Genomic DNA, 10875 nt, shown 5'->3' on the forward strand with positions numbered 1-10875 from the left:
CTTTTTCAAATGACTGTAGTATTTAATTTCAATCACTTTCAATTAATTCTAGTTTTTAATGTTTTTTATTTTTTATTTTTTATAAATGTTACGTTTTTGAGTTTCAGTTATATTATGAAAGTTATTAGTTATTGGTATGAATCAAGATGTCTTTCATTGCAATACAAAAACAACACTCTGTTAAGACAAGTCCCTCACATTCATGTAGAAATCCCAAACTTAGTAAGCATCTACATTACTTACTCTTGCCTGTGCTAAGAAATTTTGATAATATTAATTGTTGGCCTAAATCAATTTACTTTGTATTTTTAGTTAAATATGTTAGTTCATTTGTGTTGTTTTTATTGTTATCTCAAAAATAAATGATTGAACGATGAAATTAAACGAGTTATTTGCAGTAACATAGTAGTTTCTTGCACTTTAGGAGAATCTTTTGATTTGTATAATATTGCAGTTTGGTCAACATTAATTGCAATATTAATGTAGATATGCTTCCATACTGTAAAAAACAAAAGTAACAAAATACAGTAAATAATGTATGCAATAAATATATGGATCACAGAAACATGTCAGTCATAGCAAAGTGCTTTTGAAATTGTGTGGTTGCCGCTTTTTGTGAATTGTTCAGAGTGAAAGGGATTAAAATACTGTAACACCCCCAAGCCACTGGTTCACATCGTCTGTGCACCCACCCATGAATTCTGGGCAACTGTTTATTCTTATTTGGTGTTGTTACAACTTTACAGTTACCATCATATTTTATTCCTTTCTAATGTATTCAAATTGAACATCAGACTTTGGACTACTTCTGTTTTCAATCGGACCCCCTTGATACTGTAACATTACTCCATAATTACTCTTTATCAATGAAGCAATAGGTAGAAAAAAACCAAACCTTTCTGGAGGTCAAACGATGATTACACTGAACTATGAAATACCTCCAGCTAAATCCCTTTTCAAATGAGATGCTGTTATAATGGACTAGCTTCTTAATCCTGTAATAGCAAGTTCACATAAAAATTAATTTTACACCCCTTGCACATTCATTGACCATGATGGTTTAATTAACAAGGTTCCTTTTAGAAATCTGAGACCAAGAGATTTATGTATTAAATTTGTTTACACGCCCAGTGGTTTCATACTATTGAGACTAATTGCATGGTGTCAGAGGGTATCTTCTCATTGAGTTATGGGACCTTGTCATTTAGCGCTCGCATGCTTTTATGAAGCGCCTTCCCTGAGAAAATATTTAGCTCTGACCTTTCAAAATCTGATTTAAAATTGGAGCGCTTGGATAAAGACCCAGGAAGCCAAAGACTGTTGTGCAAATTGGATGTGGGCTTGTGAGCCTCATCTGAGGAAATGAGGATGATGGAGAAAAAGCATATCACTTCTGTAAATTTAAATAATTGTTGTCTGACAATGATCAATTGACAGCAGTTGGTGCTTTGCATATGCATTTTACAGGCCTGTGTTTGGCGATCTGTTCTGCATCATTAACAAACTAGTTTTAAGCTGGGGCATCATAAATCTTGATTGTGTAATGTCAGCAAATTGTCTTTGGACAGGGTTTGTTTCCAGAGTTGCAAAGAGCAAATGTGACCAGTGATATCTGGTATTAATTAATGCTGCCTATTGTCTCATTCCAGTAGTTCAGCAGCAACTAAATGCACCAACAATGGAACGTTCTCTTGTGATTAATTAAGGCATAAAATCATTAAGTCTGCGTGTCTAACTGGAAGATGGTTAATTATTTATAGTTGAATTAAGCCACAACCCCACGTCTGATTGAAGATGCTGTTCAACCTTCTTGCCATTTTTGTTTTCCTCCTATATCAACTTGTAGATGCACTGAATTCTTTCTTTACATGCTACCATTATTGCATTAAAATCAGTAGCAATGCTAATTAATTATTTCAAAAGCCACTGACCTTTATGAAATGATTGAAACTACAAACAGCAGAATTTCTCTGTTGAAAACTCAGAGTTGTCTTTATTTTTTGTTTTTAACAACTTAATTGTGTGATTTCAATTTCATAAACAGTATCATAAACAAACATGCAACAAGAAGATAAATCTTTAGAGAGATACACAAATTTGACCTTGCTAATCAAGACAGATTTGCAGCTATTGTGTTGGACAGGTATGCAAGTGAGGTGTTTTATCATCCTATCAAGTCATTAAACAGAGTGGGGGTGCTGTTTGCGTTCCTGTCTCTTACTAGATTAAAAACAACAACAACGCAACAAAAACCAACCCCCTCCCCCCGCCAAAAAACGAGTGATGACTATAGAGTCTGGCTCCTTACTGAGCCCTTCAGTATCAGTGGGGAAATTAGACAAGACAATGCAAAACAACGCAGTGTGATGCAATGCTGGGAGAACTCATTAGAACACTACACAGAGTGTAGAACAGAGCCACATGATGCTTTGCAGCATGTCATCAGGGGTGTTATGAGTGTTATTACACAATGATAATTTAATAGCTGCTGTACAATTATTTCATTTATTTTGAGAATTGAATGATAAGCTCACAGCCCAATTTAGAAGATCTCCATCAACACTGATGGAGTGTTTGTATGTTCAGACTTTTAGAACCAAACTGTTCAGCACAACAGACACTTGACTTTAGAGACCATCGCTAGGCATAACTGGGTGCCTATAAATGCCTGTCACATGGAGTACGCTGAGACCATTAACCGCACAAGCATTAGTGAAATTGCCACTTGCTGCAGCTGCATAATATAGCAGAATCATTAACACAAACATATTAGCATCCCAGTGAGTTCTACATGAAAGTGATCCATAAAATTTTCCATAAATGCAAGTCTGAAAGCTGAAAAAAAGGGGGAAAATAGGAAAAAAGGAATGGGCTTCAATACCAGACCAGTTGAGACCAGTTTGGCTTGCTCTCTTTATGCCTGATGTCTCATGGGTAAATCTGCCTTTCTCTGGCTCAGAGGAAACACACCTGTCAGAAACACACAGGAGAAATCTTCTGCTTTTATCTCCACAAGTAGAAGAGCCAAGCAGCCATTACTGAAAACCCTTTACCAGATGTTACCATGACTTTGCTGTTGCTCACCTCTTGATTATTCATAACCTTTCTTTGGGGGAATTCAACCTACCTTTGGGATGACTTTTTCTAAAGTCTTAAATTAGAGCTAAAATAACTTAATCTGTTGTAAAATGTATTAACATTCCCTGATTTGAAAGCATCATGCTTATCTTAACATGTAAACTGCTGCACCCAACCAGATATTTTTTATTCTTTAACACCCCCCCCCCCCCCCCCCCCCAAAAAAAAAAAAATAAAATAAAATAAAAAGAAATTAAAAAAAATAAAATAAAATAAAGGGAGATTTATGGTGGAAGTTGAAGTTTCAGCATTGGCCATTTACTATGTTTAGGCATATGAGGCGTTTTATTGTGACAACAGTACACAGTACTGCTTAGTGATTCAATGTGCCTGACTCACTAAAACTCTAACTGCATCACATTATGACCATCTGTTCACCTCTCTCTTGCATTTTATTACATGACAACTGCAGGTGAAACTGCTTTTCTATGGCTGCTCCTGGAGTTAAAGCAATAAACGCAATATACAAACTCACTTTAAAACGATAAATGACAATATGCATTATTTTCTGCTTTTATAACATGGACATTTATTATAGCCATTAAAAATTGCTCATAAGTAGGGTTCAACCCCATTCACAAACGCAATCAAATGATCATGTAGAATCCTGTATTGACGTGCCATAACCACAGGATGGCACTGTGGCTATATCTGTCAACCCAGAAAATCCTCCTGTCTGATCAGCACTAAAAAACTTTGAAGAAGTCTCAGACCCCCCCCAAGGAAACCATGAAAGGTAAAGTTGTGAAAGCTGAAGTCGAGGCGATTAAAAAAAGTATGACTTTAAAAGAGCTGGTGTTGTGATCTTGTTTCCTGTGATCCATATATATTGAGCAAAGGCAGAGTGATGGTTGAGTGGGGACTGCAGCACCTCAGTGGCCCTGCAGATGAATGAAGATGCAAATGGAGGGAGGGGGAAGTTAAAGCCTTTAGTGACACTAAGCACACCCCAGAGGCCCTGGTGCAGAACGCTCAGCCTCAGCACATCAAGGACGCAGCCCTCTGTCTGAGCGTCCCCTTGGCACGCGCTACATCCAGTCCGTCTACATTTTCATCCAGACAAACTCTTGACTCCTTATGCCAAGCTGAGCCAATGACAAGAGACAGATGTGTCCTCCTCAGAGAATCCAGTTTGATAAGCTGGTCCACAAACTATTAAATAACCCAAAGAAACCACAGGAAAAAACCCCTCCTTCTGTTTAACATGAGAATGGATATGCCTGGAAACCGTACCTTCAGACGCTGGCATCGTCTTGGCTGCAAATGTCAATTTCATGTCACATTCTCTCTCTATTCATCCATGCTATCTGTGATTGCTACATCCTTTGCATGAGAATGGCTTGAAATGAACGCTGGCCTATTCTTCGGATCTCTGGAAATGACATGAATCTTAAAGGATGGGGTTGAATCCAATCACATGATCAGGCTTTACTTTATAGAATCTAAAATGGTGCACCACATTGTATCCTTTTACAGTTATGAAGGATGCCTCAACAAGATCACGGTGTGCTCATAGCTTTCTTTGTCAACCTTAGTTGACAAAGTAACTAGAAACTAAGCTTTCTGGTGGGACATTCTCTATGCTAAAGAGTGTCACAGCTATGATGCAGGCCCCCTTGTGGCATGTTGTTTCTGTGAGTCATTCAGGCATACAGAACTCTGGCTTTCCTCTCCACTGGTTACAGAAATACAGGTGAGCCCACAGCAGGTGAACCTGTCATACTCAGCACCTGCAAGATCCTAACAGCCAGCAGGGGAAAACTGAAGGACAGAGGAAGTTTTGTCATGAAGAGTTTTACTGTGCCACCTGGGAAGCTAAGCGACGAAGGTGAAACACAATGTTGTTTAAAGACACATGGCGAGAAAGACAAACTGTTACAAAATGTCATTACTGCATGCTACAGGGCTAAGGCTACATTCTGGCAATGTAAGGCATCTTTATTTTCAAAATCAAAGTCAAAGAAGTGTGAATTGCCTTATGCATTTGAATATTAAGGCAAAACAAGAAGATTCAAATTCAAATGACATCACTGTAAAGGGAACCCTTACAATGTTCTAGGATTTTAGGCCAGTGCTTCGGTAATACGACAAAACTCCGCACACACTTTTGGTCTGAGAGCTTTGCTCATACAGCTTTGCTTGGCACTATAATTTGTTTAAATGTTGATTTATGAACTAATAGTCGGTAATTGCTACTTAGTGCCACTGTTAATCCAAGCTGTCTGACTCCTGAAGCACATTAGGCCAGATTTGTATAATGAAGTAATTAGTTCAATTATGACAAAGAAAGTAGTGTTAGAGTAAGAAACAAGAAGCTCGAAAGTACTCCAGCGCCGTGAGCTTGTTTTCTATCTTGCAATTATGAAACTGTTTGTCTCAGCAGAGTAAGTAAAAAAAATATTCTGAGAAAATGCTTTTCTTAATTAAAACTTGCACATGTCAACAAAGTAAATTTGAAATTAGACATTTTTATTTTGTTGGTCTTCCGATACAAATTCTGGACTGACTTACTGCATCTCAAATATCAAGTTATTTCAGCTTGCTAAGAGTCCTTCCCACTTTACACTTTCAAAAAAATGTAGCCCTGTGTTTTCTGTTTGGCTTTGTCACCCGCTGGAAGCTGCCATCACAACCAAGAGTGCTCCATTGTCTGCTAGCATTGTCATTGTTATTAGTCTTTTGGATTGCCTGTGGAGGTATCGGCAAGCTCCGGGGAAGCAGGCGCCAGGCTGGATAATTAGTTGTTCTTCGATGCCAGACGGGCACGTTGCCGTCACTTGGAGGGGAAATGGAAGGTGGCATCACTATCACAGTAACACCGGAACAACCTTTGGTGTAAGGGCTGGGTTCCAGCGCATCTGTCACAGTACCAGTCATCTACCCACTGGCAAGACAATAACACTTACCAGTCTACCAATACACACAAGGATAATTATTTGATCTCAAACTACATTATGCTTGTCACATTTATCATAATTAGCAGTAGTGATTTAGAATCGATATTTAGGTCCTGCATTGGTTCTGGTGATGATCGAATGTTTCAGGCATATTTCTCTGCAGGACTTACCAGAACAGCAAAACCAAAGAAGACAAAATATGTTCAGCTTTTATTTTTGTGCACTTATTTCATTTTTGATAATTGGAATGTTTACATCTGACATTCCAGAAGCTCCCCAAACTACATGGCTTTACTGCTGGAACTGCTGGTGGCTCTGGAGTGACAGTTCTGAAGCCTTCCATGAGAAATGTGGACAATGACGAGGAGTAAAGCTGTGCCTATGAGCAAGGTGCCCCCGAAGCCCAACAGAAGACCGTACAATACTGGCATAGCTACATCCAAAGGCCCCTTCTGGTACGGAGGGACGCGAACCTGCTCCACAATCAGATCCAGGTCACGCCATGTCAGATCGCTAACTAACACACACACAGACACACACACAGCACAAACAGGACAGACACACTTACCATCTCAAAGGATTATGGGAGCATTTCTGTCAAGTTTTAACTTGAATGAAGCACCCAGGAGACTGACGAAATGGACAGGTGATAATTACATTTTGGGTTTCCTAACTGTCCTGGGAAATATTACTTGTATAGCGAGAGTGTTGATACTGAGAAGTAATGAGCTGGAAGCATGCCCACGACCACCAAATCTAATCTGTCATCTCATCTAAACACTTAATAGATTCAGGGTTCAGTGAAACATTATACCATTTGTCATTCATGGAGTCTCCAGAGGAATAACCCAGAAATCTCCTTTGGACATCTGTAGTCACAGATCTGGGCTTAGCATGGACACAGATGCTAAGACTTAGTTGTCTATCATGTTTTCCTGTTTTATGATCTACCAAGCTCAAAAGTGAAAAATTCAAGCTTTGAGTTAAGTGATCATACCCGTTCTTTTTCTGACCCTCTGGTGTCCGCGCTTTTGGTGTTTTGTGTCTGAAACAAAGTTTAAAGAGTTGACATATTTGTGATAATCTTCAACATAGCGCTTCAGGCTCAGGGCTTTGTCCTGGTTGATGTTCTTCCCCACTTCTGTGAAGACAAAATAACACAAGCGATCATTATTTCTCTGCATCTCAAGGTATAAATGTGTTTACGTATCCTATAAAAGATTGTAAAATTGGATTTGATTGTTGTTTTTTTTGCAATGACCATAATTACTTCTAGCAGGAGAGCTCCTGCTGTCCTTCAGAATAAAACAAAATTAATCTCTCAGGTTTCGATGTATGAGTAGATCTCTTCAGAAATGCAATCAAGTGTAAGATAATTGCTACATTTTGCATCCAGGCTTTTCCATCAAGGCCCCCACCCCACCCCACCCCAAACTCCAGCTCATCTCTTCCTATCCTTTCCTTGTCTTTTTTTCACTCCAAAGCTGCTGATGAAAGGAGCAGATGGTTTGTTCTGTGGCTGGTGTCAGCTCCACTGAGTCCTCTGTCAGATCATTTACACCTCCCTCTACCCAACGCCACTCGGCTGTGGACTTGTGTGCACACTGGACTGCAACACATGCCAACGACTGGCATTCCGCAAAATATGCCACTTTTGAAGTTCCAATTAAAATAAATCTCAGAGTAATGAAGCAATTATACACTGTTGTTAAAATCTTGAGGAGGCCTTCTTGACCGAAATAAACCAATTTTGAAAATACACTGCCATGTACCTAAATGAGGCTTTGTTCTAATTTCCTTTTGTCAAGGGACATGCTGTGATGTCTGCTCATAGGGATTTGTTCCTATCAACAACACTGTACTGTGTATAAAAAGTCAGCCATTTTAATTTGAAAACCATTACATTAGTAGCACAACACAGTTGTTCTGTTTAAAAATAAATGATTCCATGCTACAGGAGGCAGGAGTCACCATTATTCTCACCAGTGGCGATGTCTGTTCTGCCGATGTGATGCAAGGCACGTGAAAGTCTGTCATAGTAGGTCTCCTTGCCGTACCTCAGCAGCCAGTCTGTCAGGGCCGTTTGGCACTGGGCTTCACTATCTAGTAAACACAAAACATATGGCCCTCAGAAAGACTTTTCTTTGACTGTCAGTTTGCTGCCAGAAACTCTCTAAGATGAGCTGGCTGTGTGAGAAACAGACAGGTTTCAAGGTGCGCTTTGTCTTTATACCTTATTACAGCTCATAGCGTCTTTTCATCTCTCGCTAAAAAGTTAACTTTGGATTATTTGTTCTATAACTTATATTTGCATTGAAATGAAGAGTGACACTTAATGTTTAATGTATAAATAAGAAGCTTGTGACTTATGTGTTGCTGTCATCCTCAGATGTAGAAGTTTAGCTAACCTAGAGCAGAAGGCGTCTCTCTCTTGGCTCGAGGCTGGAGACCTAGGAGATTGTTTTCTGGTGAGAGGCGCTGAAGGTGCTCAAATATGTTTTCCTCTGGGTGAGAGAGGGCAGACAGGAGGTCCTCACACTCCCTAGGCGTCAGCATCTCCACTAAACGTTCCAGTTGTTGGACATCAATGTCTTCCGCCACTAAACAGCCACGACACAAACTACTAAAAGCGGTGCATAAACTCAAGGAAGACCACCAGTCTAACCAACAACATGGCAACGTGACCCTACGCTGAAATCAGCTACTGTCACATTAAATGTCATGCTTAATGAAGCATGGTGCAGACACAACAGAACATTTCTGCAGCACGGCTGTGCTTTCAATTAACAAGTGCCGCTTTTATGGCGTGAAACTGTCATTTTACCCTTCTCATCTGCAGTGCATAGAAACTCAATAATTCATACTTTATAACAGAGAACAGGAAAATCACAAATTTCATACTTCCTGTGTCAGCTCCAGTATTGCTGTCTGCTAATGGATATGAACCCAGCGTAAGAACACTTTCTCTCACCTGTGTCCTCTCCGACTGTTGAACTGTGTAGCAGAAAGAAGAAAGAGAAACAAAATTTCAAAATGTCCATGTCAGCTGTGTAGACCGATTTAATGCTACTAACAATCAAGGATGTTTATTTCCAAAAAGTCTAAATGATCTAGACTTCAAATGTAAACAACGTAGCTGCGTCAGATTTGTTTTGAATATGACTGGAATCTATTTTTTGTTAATCATTCATTAATATTTTTTGATTAGTAATATATCTACTGTATGTCAAGGGTTATAGTTAACAACTTAAAAAAAAAAAATCTTTATTTAAACAGAAAAAAATATCCATTGAGATTAGAAAATCTCTTTTACAAAGATGTCCTGGCAACTATAACAATAGTAAACAACTTATCATTTTGGGAAATGGAAAATTCTAACAAGAAAAAAAGAGTATTAAAAAAATACTTTAGATTTATTAGAAGATTTATTAGGCATGATTTTCAGGTGTTTTACAGCTACAGGTCATTTATTTTGTTTCCCATTTGGGACAGACAATAAACATAAAAAAACCCTTCTTAGAAACCATCTTAGTTTATTTCCAAACTTCAACAGGAATGAAAAAAAAAAAAAAAATTAAAACTTATTACAATGGCTACAAATGAATGACAACCTTGATCATGCAACATCCTCAAACTCAGGGCTACAACTTTTGATTGGAAGACAGTCGCACAAGTTGGCTTGTTGGAAGCAACCTCTCTCCAAACAGCTGCAGTCTGACTCCAACAGGCAATCACTCACGAGCAGCCATCAATTTATTAAACAGAGCCTGTGGACAGCCCTATCACAAGCACTGTGCTGAAAAAAGATACAATGACTAAATGACCATCACCCAGTGGCTCTGACCTCACTTGTTATGAAGTGATTTGAGGAGTTGGTCCTAGCACTGAACAGAAAAGGTGCCCCTCCTCTCTACATTAATACTTGTTTTCTTACTGGTAAAAAAGGTCAACAGAGGATGACATTTCACTGGCCCTTCACATCGTCCTGTAACAGCTGTATCTATGGATGTTGTCACTTATTATAGCTCCAACTTTAACACCTCCTATCAAGCTGGCTATGAAGCCTACACCCTCCCCCAACCCCAAATGTGTTTTTGGTAATCACACATTTTTTGTTAACTTAATAATCCTATCTTATAAGTAAATGTCCTGCATTTATCACAACCCAAATTGCTTGAAATGTATTTGAAAAATGTAGCGCATTATGATGATTTTAACTGTCAGTTGGCCACTCTCTTTTATAAGCGTGCATAAGGAGATGCCGCTTCCCTGTAGCAACATAGTGGATGGATTGACTCACAAGATTTCACAGGATTTAAGTCTGATGTAGGGGAGATGTAGGAGCCATGTGAGTATTGTTAGTTTGTTCTTTGGTTTACTGTTTTGAGCTGTGTTTGTTACCATAGTGACATGAATTCTGCATGCTTCACACAAGGGGTGTGTTTTCACATTACTTACCTGTTGACTCGGGCAACATCAGTATGGAGAGCATGGTGTAACATGTCGTTCGTGCCTTCGTGCATAGGCAAAAGATTCAGCCACTGCATTATTGGCATTTTCATACACATCAAACATTTTAGAGACTGCTTGTGTCCTGTTTATAAGGACATTGTCATCCTGGAGTAGACCACTCCCATTAGTATAAAAATAATTATTCAAAGGAAAATAGGATTTGACTCAAAACTAATTTGTATTGATTTAGGTGTGAATGCTTCTTCTAAAGGAAAATGCTGAAACCAAAAAAATCCCAGTGAGATGTGCCCCCAAACCAAAACACGGGGAACCGGATCCCCTCACTGTAGAGGTCAAGAGTTCATGAATTTCCTTTGATTTGTTATTC

General features: G+C 38.9%; 1 protein-coding gene across 1 annotated transcript; it reads right to left on the minus strand.

Moving 5' to 3' along the window:
* Positions 1-6243: 6243 nt before the first annotated feature.
* On the minus strand, positions 6244-9096 carry tmdd1 (transmembrane and death domain 1). The gene is made up of 5 exons (XM_084918382.1): positions 9007-9096; positions 8444-8635; positions 8019-8138; positions 7033-7176; positions 6244-6552 (listed from the first exon to the last, which is right to left on the minus strand). The coding sequence occupies exons 1-5, from the start codon at positions 9074-9076 to the stop codon at positions 6317-6319; spliced, it is 762 nt and encodes a 253-aa protein (XP_084774508.1). The 5' UTR covers positions 9077-9096; the 3' UTR covers positions 6244-6316.
* Between the last annotated feature and the right edge of the window lie 1779 nt (positions 9097-10875).

Source organism: Perissodus microlepis, chromosome 20 (assembly GCF_051167445.1).
Source record: "Perissodus microlepis isolate ML-2025 ecotype Zambia chromosome 20, ASM5116744v1, whole genome shotgun sequence".
NCBI lineage: Eukaryota > Metazoa > Chordata > Actinopteri > Cichliformes > Cichlidae > Perissodus > Perissodus microlepis.

Coding starts and splice junctions, on each gene's coding strand:
- tmdd1 (XM_084918382.1), bottom strand. CDS start 9,076: ATGGACATTTTGAAATTTTGTTTCTCTTTCTTCTTTCTGCTACACAGT. Junction 8,636..9,006: donor AACAGTCGGAGAGGACACAG/GTGAGAGAAAGT, acceptor GTGGCTGTTTAG/TGGCGGAAGACATTGATGTC. Junction 8,139..8,443: donor AGAGACGCCTTCTGCTCTAG/GTTAGCTAAACT, acceptor TGTGTTTACTAG/ATAGTGAAGCCCAGTGCCAA.